Source organism: Patiria miniata, unplaced genomic scaffold (assembly GCF_015706575.1).
Source record: "Patiria miniata isolate m_02_andy unplaced genomic scaffold, ASM1570657v1 HiC_scaffold_22, whole genome shotgun sequence".
Classification (NCBI taxonomy): Eukaryota; Metazoa; Echinodermata; class Asteroidea; order Valvatida; family Asterinidae; genus Patiria; species Patiria miniata.
Window position 1 is genome coordinate 577,929 of NW_024037061.1, and position 12,378 is coordinate 590,306.

Here is a 12,378-nt window from a genome sequence, read left to right on the forward strand (position 1 = left end):
ACCATCTGTGGCTAAACAAAATTCATCGCGGGCGCCCGTTATATTTATAGATCATTTTTGATCGATTCACCTGTCCACGAAGATGAAAGAAAATCGATAATCTCCTAGCTCTTTATTCTTTATGGCGCAGACACTCGACTGAATGCATGTACAGTCAAGTTCGTTCTCAAACCGGGTTGTTTTTTTTTTGTGCGAATACCTTCGCTCACCTCGTATAAATGTTCGATGTTTTTATTACCTCCGCCAGGGAGGTTATGTTTTCATTGGATAATATTGGTTGGTTTGTTGGTTTGTCTGTTAACAAGATAACTCAAAAGTTAGGGACGGATTTGCATGAAAACAATTTTTGTTGTGCTCCTTGGTACAAGTTCAACTCGATTACATTTTGGAAGTGATCCGGATCTGGGTCCGGATCCAGGATTTGTTTTAAAGATTCTTCACCATTTATGCGAGTATTTATTTTAGGTGTACTGACAATATGGCGGGGAATTGTTTAGCCTTGGCGGAGGTCTGCACTCTCTGAGTGCTTTCTATAGCATTGCCCGATTAGATGTGGATAAGGTGTAGTCTTTAAACACGCTGAATTAACTCCAAAAAAACTGACAAAGATACAGGTATTATTTTGACTCTTTATTCATGATGTAGTGATTAATCAAACTACAATGTAAGCTTCCCTCTCTAACAAGGATATGAGGATTTTTTTACCTAAGTCACCAATAAGTTACAAAAGTTGTATAAACAAATCTTCAGGGCAATTGTGCAAGAAATAAATATACATGTAAACAACTTTGCATAATTACACTTCACAAAATATAACCAGTACACTATTTGATTAGACAAATTTGTTTCAATAACCTTCCTTTGCAAACATGCATTTTGTCCCAAGTTGTCCTTGCAGCTAAAATCAATCAAGTGACTGTGTTTAACAGCCAAGAGCTGGAGCATTTACGTTCGTGGTCTGCGGGAAATTCTGCAGGTTGTGGGTTCCAGTCCAGCCTGTGGCTATTGTGTGTGTGCCCATTGGGCAAGGCAATTTGTCACTCATTGCGTCTCCCCACCCAGGAGTAAATGGGTACCTGTGAGGTCAGAGATGGTTATTGTGATTGATTGTAGCTGCTTTGCGCCAAAATGGCAGCTGAGATTGCTTTGGAATGTTTTTTATTTGCCCAATGAGCAGGGTAAGAGTGAAGTAGCGCCTTAAGCACCAATATTGGTGAATATATACAAGGGCTACATAAATACTCATTATTATTATTAATACATAGAGTATTGGGATTTTATAAGCTGTATGAACTTATAAGCTGTAATGTACAGCATTTCATAGTTGTAACACACACCAGGATAATAACGTTGTTTTCCATCACGTATCTTGCTTTCAAATTTCAGACACAACTGTTACTTCTTCAATTTTTCTTGGGCAACTGTAAATAGAAAAGTAAACAACAATGCCAAATTTACTAAAGATAACACAATCAACAAAAACGTCTTATTTTTTAAAAGTTTGGGTAATTTGTAATCTGCTGGCCCAGGTTTTTTGCACTTGCTTATGATTCCCCATAAGCCTCTTTTTTCTAATTCATATAACATTGTAAAGCTAAAGGACAAACGTTGAGTAAATATGTATAAAAGTGACTTGCCTCAATTTATTTTCTTATTTCAATCTCACTCCTCCAGGTGACGTCTAAACACGCTAATCCCTCCTGCCTTTTGTACACACACACACACACACAAAGTTTGTGTGTCGAAAAATGATGCCTAGTGGAGACCCGGGTATATGACGGAACGAAAGATTGTGAAGGTCTCCACAAGGATATTTCTAAAGATGAATATGTCTCCACAAGGATTTCACGAAATAGATATGGAGTTTACTCAAAAACTAGGAATTTCCAAGGTATACTTATCTTTTGCAAATTAAAGTATTTTCTTAAGGGATAATTGGTGGGAATTTCAACCCAGGAAAGTAATTCTGGTCAAAATAGGAGCATTTCGAAAATAGCTTTCGACCCTCTCACGATTCTGTACACGAGAACAAAGCGATTTCTCCACAAGGATACACATTTGAGTATGGGTGTAGTCTGTGGAGGCAGACCGTGTGCTGACCGTTGTTTGGGCTGTTGTGCCCAGCCTTTTGCTGTACAATTAACGCTCCAGTGCACGCGCCAGAGTATTGAAAGTTACAAGGTTCCGGCAACATATATCGTACAAATACTGTTGAAATCACTCTTGCGAAGCAGTATTTGTGGCATTTGGCTTTATATCAGAAGTTGGCTGGGAAATTTTGCCTTTTTGAAAATTTTGAAATTTTCGGCGATAATAACACCAGTGCGAAGTGGTTAATTAATAACTCTATAACAGGATTTTTTACGTATCTTTATACTGACAATTGAAGACACATCATAGACAAAGGAGTAATTTTAAGAGGAACTTTAAAAACTCACTTTGGTTGAGAAGAACTTGTTCCCGTCAATAACCCTCCGCTTGGTAAGGTCAGATGTCGGAGGTCATTCATGCTTTCAAGGTCACATCTCTCATCCACACATGGTGTTGCTGAAAAACAAACAAAGAATGTTTTGAAATAGGCAACAAAAGAGGGAAATGTAACAACGCCTTATGTCTTCCACATCCAGAGAAATTTCAAAATCACTTGGAATCAATTATGGCACGTACATAGTATGTTTTACTTTATATTAAACTGAGAAATTCTTCTTTAACCCCAACTTCTTAGCAAGATTTACTAGGAACCATACCCATCCTGGCAAATTCCAACACCATATTGGAAACTGCACACATATATTTCTGACTTTGATTCTGGAGGTGTGCCAACCCAAAAGAATAGGGGTATTATACCCATCCTAACGGGTTCCAACAAAACATGCCGTTGAGGATTCATGGGTTGAGTTCTGTTAAAGGGTCAATAAAAACATTATCATTATCCTATAATTAACATGATAAATTAGACAAAGTTGAAAGAATGCTAAAGAAAACTCTAGCCATCAGGAAATATCCTTTCTATTTACAGACAGAACATCATGTTGGAGCAAGAACTTACTGTAATTCAGTTTAAGAGTTCGTAGCTTCAGTTGAAACTCTGAAAAACTTGACGAGGGTAGAAAGGTGACGTCTTGGCCTTGCGAGGAATCGCCAGTGAGGAGGAGGATATCGTTGCAGAATGGTAACGTGCACAACCCAAGACATCTCTCATTCTTAGAGATTTTCAAGTCCTAGAATGCAACCAAAAAACCCCAATAATTGCATGTATTCAAATAAAGCACAGTCGATATCAAAATAAAATATCCAGAATATTCGATACATCGATTATCCCGTGCAAAAGTTAAAAACCGTAAAGTTGACACTTTGATTAAAAAGAAATCTTAATTCCCAACATTCCATGGCTTTTTTTCTGGAGCATTATTACTCAAACTTTTTAAAACAAATCTCCGCACTGAGAGTTTGTCCAGAATGGATGGTTTCTTTTGAGGCTCATATTGGGGGAGACCACACAAAAAATTCCGCGATTCCCTAGCACAAAAAAAATTTCCTGACCCGAGCTTTCCTGACTTTTTCCAACCATGGGTTACTGCGGAGGGCAAATTTTTTCGTCGCTGCTCGCCATGTAAACTTACTTTCCCCATATGTAGTGTACACAAAGCAGAATTACCATTGGTGCAGATGAATAATTAATTAGCCGGTAATTCCACAACCCTTTAACCTAGAGTCTTTAAATTTCTTGGATATGTTCCTATTAAGTAGTTCTATGCATGCACCAAGTTTCACAATTTTTCGTCACTCAATGGCTGAGCTTCAACAACCTCAACAAAACTAGAAATAACCACTTACGACTAATCTTTGTCCTCCCAACGATTTTCCGTTGAGTATGGAGACTTGATAGCATTTCGTCTGTGTATTACTGCCGATTACAAGAATCTGGTTCTTTCTCTGTTTCAAACAAAACAAAAAGATTTATTCAGGCTAACATATTTCTGCAAAAAAAATCCTTCTACCAGGGACCTCAAGTACAATGAAGACTGAACATGGACCGTTATTTTTGGATACCCGTCTAGAAATGCGCAGTGGGTATATGTTGGGTCTCAGGACAGTTTGTGCAGCACAAAATTGTAGCGCAAACCTTCTCATGATAAAACACTGTCTCTGCTGCATCTATCCCTGAAAGTATTTTATAGCTCCATGATTTGACAGACTGTGGCAAGCTTGCCCTGAGCTGAACCACACAAAAGAATAGTGCAGGGATTGGAAGTGTTATCCATACTCCACACAGAAGATTACCTCAAAGGAATTTGAAGTGTGGGTGTTAACTCTATGGGTAAAAGTGGTTTAAAGTTGCCAAACTTGAAGGGTTGTTATTATTAGTGCAGAAGACTAGGAGGGTTAATAAATTTGCCCCAGGTTGAGGATTTCGAATATCTTACTTGATATATCAGAAGATCAGGATTGAGAACACATGGCAGATCCACAGCAGATAGGACGCAATCCTTGGCGTTATCTTGGACGTTGGGAAGGTTGCTTCGGATGCTGACCAATACCAGCTGAGACGATTCTGTTGTAGGTTCCTGGAAAATATAACCACAACAAAATTTGTTGCACTTTGTTAGATCTATGTTTATATCCCTTTGTTAGGCCAAAAAAAAAATATTCGGTCTCTGGTCAGACCGAAGTTCCGGAATTGACGCAGCCACGCGGCTTTTTTTTTTTTTTTCCTTTTTTTTTTTTTTCTTCAGCTTGGATTGTACAGACAAGGTGGGTACTAATTTGCTTTTTTGGTGTCCTCATGTACATTGGTGGCCTCCATAATTTGCCTTGGTGCTTTCGATCATTTGCCTTGGTGCAATTTCCCATTCCTTGGTGCTATTTGGTAAAAAAAATTGAGGAGGTGCGGAAATAGAGGGCGCTGTTGGAGCTACCGCGGAACATTTTGGGAAAAAAAAAGATTGACGCGCATGCTTAAAATCGACGCGCGCGCTGACCAGAGACTGACTAATTTTTTTTTTGGGCCTTATCAATGAATCAATAGAAACTCTCATTTTTTCCTCACATATCTTCCAACCTATATTTAAACAGTTTGGAGTTTGGAATACACTTTCTAATTGCATATGGAAAAATACAAAAAACCTTTCAACAGAGTTATTTCATAGCATTTCGTCACAAACATCGTTCGCAAGTACAAGCAAGTGAAACAAGGGTCGATTTAGGGCGAGTGTTCTCTCTGCCATAAAAAACTCTATACCTTAGTGGCTATGTGTTGCTAGCTAAAAAAAATCCCTGCACAACCTTGAAAGACCGACTTGTACTTCGAAGGACAAAAACGTGTATTAACACATGTAGTAGTAAAAATCACCTGTAGTGTTCGTTTAAATACAACCTTGTTGCTTTCCCATCCTGTTGGTCGATGTTTAAAACCAGACAGATCAACAATCTCATGTGATCTCTCTTGAAATTGCAGCCCCGTCTCACATGCAGGGTTGAGATTATTCCCATTCAAGGCACTGTCACGTTCTGACCCTCCTTTGGATTCTTCACCAAGACAAAGCTCTTCCGTTGGTAAGCCATCTCCAACATCATTCCTATTTTTCTTGTTTTCATCCTCTGACTCGAGAATAACCTTGTGTTTCGGAGGTTGGTTTGATTGGTCGAGAGTCTGGTGGTAAGTGTTGGACTCAGAGGTCTGGTTCACGTCTCTCCTTCTAATCAAGGCGTTGATATCGACAGGTCCCGTCCTGTGCAATATTTCAGTTTTGATGTTTCTGTCCCCTTCATCATCTGGAGTGGAATGTCGCATTACTGCGTGACCCTTGACCTCCGATTCATTACATGTGGCAGCTTGTATCCTCGGACTATCTCCAGATCCACTCTCCGTGCGTAGCTCAGCCAATGGCATGGCCTCAAACATGTCCATCTGGGATTGGCTAACCAGCTGCTCCAATGGCAGATCTAGCGCCATGACAATGAGGTCAGGGGTCACTGAGACCAGTGTCCTGATTGGTCCGGAGAAACTGGTATGGGAAATAGATTTGAAAAACAACTCAATTTTAAACCTTGTACGCTTAAATTACATAAATGATTAACCACTTGGCTTCCTTTGATCCTAACCCTGCCAGATGCAACTCGGTGCATCAAGTGGAAAAGTCTGGTGCACTTTTAGCTACCAACACCAGTGCATAAATGGCCAGCTCTGAAACAATGAGTGCTAATTCCATTGAGCAAAGCCACAGTTGTCTTTGTGACATTCTCACCCATTGTGAACAATGTATTGATGCTGAGCGTCTCTTATGTAACTATGCAAGAGCTTGCCCTGAATCATGTGATGTAGCAACAGTGTCTTTGGTCTGGAGAATTCAAAGTTAAAAAGTTGCAAGCATTATGAGCAAGTCAGTGTACCAGATGTTATTCAAATTTGACTCGCAAAGGGTATAGGTTATTTGCAAATGGCTTATTGCCTGTACATGCATTCTTTGAATAAGAGCAGAGTACGGAGTAGAAAAAGCAGAGGCACTTACTTCTGTATTGTTCTTGACAACACCAATTCCTTTTCATCATTCAATTCATAAACCTGCAAATAAATATAAGATATTTAACATGTGTTTTTCCTTTGTTTTTCCAACTTTATTTAGTTTTGGTCAAAGAGGCCTTCTATAAAGTGTCACTTTAGTATCAATCTCCCTCGTTGGGAAAAACCTGACTTTTTCAAATACTGTCCCCAATTTACCAAATTACTTCTATAAATTCATTAAATTGCTCCGTTTGGTCTGAAGTAGGGTCAGGAATCAGACTGCAAGAACAGCATTTTTTCTTGTTTTTTTTTCCAGCATCTATGAACACAAAACTTTAAACCATTCAGTGTAACAATATTTGCTGTAAAATACCAACCCCAAAATCCATCCATTTCTGAAAATTACAGCAAAAGCAAATGTTGGACATTACCTATAGCACATAAAATCAATAATTAATATGATGGTCTCTCACTCACATGAAGGTGCAATCCTACAGCAATGATGACCTTTGACCCATCCAGGGACCATGTTCCTGCAGTGACCCGGTGACATGAGCTTATCACAGGAACCGCATGGGTGGATGCTTTCGATGGGTCAACTAATAGAAGCCGATCCCTGCACAGAATGACAAGCAGCGGTTTGCTTGGATGCCAAAAGCAACCTAGGACCAAAGTCAGAAATACATTTTTTCAACACAAATTTCTTTCATGTTATGAACAAGACAAGGAAAGTCTAGTTAAGCTGCATCCAATTTCTCGATGCGCTGCGATTCGTCGCAACCCGAGTTACGACGCGTTGAAAAACACCCGAGTTACGACGCGTAACACTATGAAATCAGCTGCTGGTCCCAGAGAGCACATTATTCTATTTACTTGATTCAGAATTTCAAGCCTCATGTAGGGTTGTGAAGACTGTTCTAAGGATGTGAATTTGATACATGCAGAAAATATGTACTAACCTTGAGAAATGGCTCGTTTCTCGACTTCGTTGGTCTTTTCGAACTTGAGTTTCTCTGAGCTGGGATAAAAATCATATTTTTATTCACGAAGATTACAGACTCAATTTTGACCAGTGGTAGTCTTGACAAATTGACATACATGACACCTCACTTGAGCAGGAAGCTTAAGTAACACACTGTAAGAGTGTGTGAATTCATCATTGCTAGAAAATCAGGTGGGAACATTTACTAGTTCTCCTAAATACTGTTCAAATTAAGATTGTGTGGGGTTGAAAATGTCACTTATTTGGAGCACCTCAACGAGTTGTAAATGCTATTTATTGACGGTCTCGACTCGAGACCAGCCAAAATATCCAGAACAAAGGGGACTGAGACCAAGACAAAGACTGAGTTCACTGCTCCTGAGACCAAGACCGAGACCAGCAAAAAAGTGGTCTCGAGACCGTTCTCGAGACCGAGATCGGTCTCAAGACCTACAACACTGCTACGTACCACTTATCGATTTTCCACACCGTGATGCTGTCGGTTTGCTGAACGCATAGATAACATGGCGTTGTGTCTGAACTCCAGGCTGTATGCTCCACTGAACTGAAAGACAGAAAAGTACATGTTCATGTAGCTTAATATCAAATAACATAAACAACAAAATAGAAATATTGTCTGCCAAAAAAACAAGCAATTTCTATCCGTTGGATACCAGGACTCTGGTTACCCAAAAACAGACAATGTTGACTGAGGACGACACTTGTTTATTTATGAATTTTCTATGAAAGGAGAGGGAGTGCTTTCAATGAATAAAATTCGCAAGTTTGATGGGTTGACCAAGTACAAACTTTGCCAGCGTCAAGTTGATTGTACATGGCGTCGCGTCATTGCAACAAGGTCATAACTCGATTCTGCAACAAAGTCGTATCTCGTGGGAATACGCTCCGTGCAACAAGGTTGTATCTCGCATATTGTGACGTCCACTGACTATATACATGTATGTGTGTACATCCGGGTTATTTTAAGTGAGATATGACCTGTTGACATTGTAAACTCGCGTTTCACGACCTTGTTGCATGGAGACAACGATGTGTCAACATGGAAAGTATTTATGTGATGCGAATCATGCGATCTATAAAAACCTTAACAAGATACAAATGTTACAGCGTAGATCTTTGGAGAACAAAATGGTCTTTTAATCTAGTGGTCACATGTTTCAGCCAATTTTTAAGTAAAATTGGAAGCATTAAGCAACACGTGCACGTGTGAGACTTTCAGCATTGAACAGACTCACATTCAGCACTCACTCAAACTGGCCCAAGACCGTGGGCGGGGCTGCGGTGACATCATCATGATTGACAGATAAGACCGACAGGTTGACGTGTTGGCCATCGGTCCACACCAAGCCATGCTCCGGATGGAAGGCTTACGGGTGCAAACAAAAAAAATCACCGTCAAATGTGGTCGCCAGTTTGATGAGAAACAGAAGCATGATAAAATAGCAAATTCAGCCTTCAAACTTATTTAAACTTGAAAAAAATCGATAGATGTTTTTTAAATATTGTAAAATTTTCTTAGAATATTTTTACAACTCGGTGCCCCCTTGACAAATGGTGCCACCCCCCCCCCTAGCAGCTTCCCCCGGAGCTAGATAAAACATAGATAGCAAAAAACAGAGATGCCAACAAATTCCCGTTCTGCGTTGAAAAACGCGGCGGTGCGGATTGTGTAATGTCGTTTAAAATTAGGCAGTGTATATTTTGCCGGAGACGGCAAACTTTTAGTAAATGTTAGTTTGCCAAATATGCACTGAACATGCGCAGTTACTGGTTTTTTGTACTTAAACATTTTCCGGTGACAAATTTTAGTCTGGCTCCATGCCAAAATTATCATTGCAAAATAATAAAAGAAGAATATTCTTATTTATTTGGGGATGAGAAAAAAAAAACTTAAAAATGTGCTGCGGTCGGAATCGAACCCGAGTCATCCCGCTTACTAGAGCCTTTGCTTAACCACACCACCAAACGTGCTGAACAACTTTTAGTGGGAATTTGGTAATCCTTACTTTTAGGACCCCTTTCCTATATAAGGTTGAAAGACTCACCAAAACAGATGACTAAATGACACTCAAAAGTGACATTCTGATATTTATTGACATATTTGAACATTTGGCAATGACACCTCTTGAATATCAGCAGGTTTGATTTTGTAGAACAGGGCAGGGTTTTGATTTATGAGGGGTTAAAGACGACGATGAAAAACATAAAATAAATTTAAAAAGCAAGATGGTGAACTGCAAAAAAAGGTAGGAAAGTCACATTTTCTTCGAAAGTGCAAGAAAAAAGACTTCTTTAGCCTGCAAAAGTCACTTTGGTACTGAACAGTCATCTGCAATAGTCAGTTTTGAACAGAACTCATAGTCATACAAAATAGATTGTACAATACAAATTGTCCTAAAAGTAAGGATTACCAATTTAATACATCTTATAATTCAGCCCTATCTTAAAGAGTACAGCGCCCTCTGTTGATATGGATTGCCGCCGGCAAACCTTTAGTAAACGTTAGTTTGCCGTCATTACCTCCGGCAAAATATCCACTATCTTATTCTTAAAATTATACTCGCTTATTTTTGTTTAGCGTTAGCGTATGGCATGTATGGGAAAGAAGAAAGTTTACCTCCATTTAAATGATTAACGTTTATCCGTCTGGACCTGCCACTGGCGAGAAACATTTCTTATCGATTTGTTTCCCAAATTCCAGTTGATATCTGCGTTCAAAGAAAAGTTCCTCCCTCTACAGAATCAAAACTGTCATGTGTCAACAACATTTTGAGTAACACACATGTGCGCCGCCATTTTGCAATCAGACGAGTGAGGGCGCCATATCGTTTTTATGGTTAGATATCGGTCCAACTTCTAATTTTTTTCAACTGGTCCTCACACTAAATAATAGTTGAGGGGAAAAATAATGAAAAGCACTCAAGTGAAATTGACACAGAAGTTAAATTGAAACTTAAACACTAAAAAAAACCTAGGAAATAATACCCGGGAGGTATAAACCCTAATTACGAGACATGGCTGTCCTTGGCCTGTACACTGAGATGAAGACTATATAATACGTGATTTCTCACTCACAGAAATTCTTATGTCCAACGTTTCCAACTACAATAATTATACATGTGCTTAGGCCTACATTTTAAATGTATTCACATGCAATATCAAACAAATAGGTTTAAATAATCTTAGAAACAAATTACACGAAAACAAAAACATTAAGAGTATAACTGAAATTAAGGAGTCTGCATACCTTAATAAGTCATCCGTCTGACGTTGGTCATCCTTTATTTGTGTTATACCCTAGTTGATGTAGGCTAGGCTGCACCCTCGCATCGCATCGCATCGCATAGTTGAAGTACATGACTGTAGGCCTACAGGTTGCAAGCCTTACCCAAGCCACACGTAAACTGGCAACCACATACCAGCAAGCCAACTCGGAAAAATCCCAACTTGCGAAGTAAAAAGTTGTTAAACTATTTTGATGATTTACACTTTAAACTTTTCTAAATAAACTGGTAACAATTAACGCTCAGTGATGTGCACGGGAATGCGCATTTTGCGTCGGATGTGCGCGATTGTGCCGCGAGTTCGAAATAAAAAAGTGTCATCCTTCAACAACGGCGGCGACCTTTGGTGAAAAATATTAATTGTGTGCAGATTTACCGCTGTTTTTATTTTAAATGTAGAATTCAATTTAAGGAAACTGCGCTTGTGGGTGGGGGATGGCGGATAAAGTGAAACTTGAATAAGCCTACAGTTCACATAGAGAAGATATTATGCCTCCAAATTGTTTATGAAACAAAGATAATGACTCTGATATCAGATCTCAGGCAAGTTAGGTAATTTAAAGGAAAAAATCAAGCCTGTTATTTAGTGGGCCTATTTAATGTAGGGCATAATGAACAATGCATCTGTGTGACATTTGCATTTCATGAAAAAAAATCATGCAAGAATCTTGTAGTTCAGACTGTCACAGTCTGTTTGTCAGTCTGCAATTAGGGGCCAGTCTGCTAGACATGACCGCCGCTCCACGGGCAGCTGTGAAACACATTCTGTATTTTCGTTGCACGCAGCAGCCAATTAAGGGGAGCTTATATTTACATCCAGATCATATCACTGTTGCTGATCTAAACAGCAGCTGCCGTATTGACGTCGGTTTCTTTCCCGAGCAGTGGCTGGCATCATCCCATGTTTTCATCTTAATTCCTCTCATTTCCCAACCTGATGGCCGGATAGTTGAGTCAATGTCTGTGGTCAAGGCCTACAACGGGAAGACTATAGACTCAAACTTCAAGATTCCAAAGCTGGAAAACTAGACACAATTCATGTCTGGACTTGCTATTGAACCGAGGCTCCGTCCTCCATCCCATGCAGGCTTGAGTAGACCTAGCCTATGATCCTTAAACTTTATGTTCGCTGAGTCTGCAAACTAAGGCGGGTCCAAGGGGCGTGTTCGGGGTGCGGCCACAAATAACCACCCCACTCCTACCCCCCCCCCCCCCACGCCCGGCTGACCAATGTTAATTTTTACTTGAGAAAGATCACATTTCTGCAGATTCCCTGCATAGCGCATTGCAAATCTTTATTAGTTTCTTCAGGCCTTTGGTCTTGACTGCGACGCCCAAGGGCGGATCCACAACACAATTTTTTTTGGGGGGGGGCGGGGCGAAAATCAAATTGGCCCCCAAAAAGTGGGTAAAAAAAAATTGCGGCGTGGGGTTCGAGGCCCCCGAATTTTCTTGGATTCTAAATGCTCTGTGGTGCGATTTGAGGCAATTTTTTTTACCACTTTGACCAATTATTTTGGAGGAAAAGATGGTGGTGTACGCAGTGCCTCCGTTTATAGCGACGTCACTAAAAAAAAAAATGGATT

At 39.8% G+C, this 12,378-nt stretch overlaps 1 protein-coding gene across 1 annotated transcript; it reads right to left on the bottom strand.

The window, feature by feature from the left end:
• Nucleotides 1-612: 612 nt before the first annotated feature.
• Nucleotides 613-10,326, bottom strand: LOC119729974. Its single transcript, XM_038202764.1, has 12 exons — nt 10,126-10,326; nt 8,757-8,874; nt 7,957-8,052; nt 7,465-7,523; nt 6,983-7,167; nt 6,513-6,565; nt 5,354-6,008; nt 4,428-4,568; nt 3,838-3,936; nt 3,050-3,221; nt 2,439-2,547; nt 613-1,421 (listed from the first exon to the last, which is right to left on the bottom strand). The coding sequence occupies exons 1-12, from the start codon at nt 10,178-10,180 to the stop codon at nt 1,376-1,378; spliced, it is 1,788 nt and encodes a 595-aa protein (XP_038058692.1). The 5' UTR covers nt 10,181-10,326; the 3' UTR covers nt 613-1,375.
• Nucleotides 10,327-12,378: the final 2,052 nt, after the last annotated feature.

Excerpts from the sequence above, each read along its gene's own strand:
- LOC119729974 (XM_038202764.1), bottom strand. The coding sequence starts at position 10,180 with ATGTTTCTCGCCAGTGGCAGGTCCAGACGGATAAACGTTAATCATTTA. Across the intron at positions 8,875-10,125 it reads CGTTAATCATTTAAATGGAG|CCTTCCATCCGGAGCATGGC; the intron begins GTAAACTTTCTT and ends TGCACCCGTAAG. Across the intron at positions 3,222-3,837 it reads TGGGAGGACAAAGATTAGTC|GACTTGAAAATCTCTAAGAA; the intron begins GTAAGTGGTTAT and ends GTTGCATTCTAG.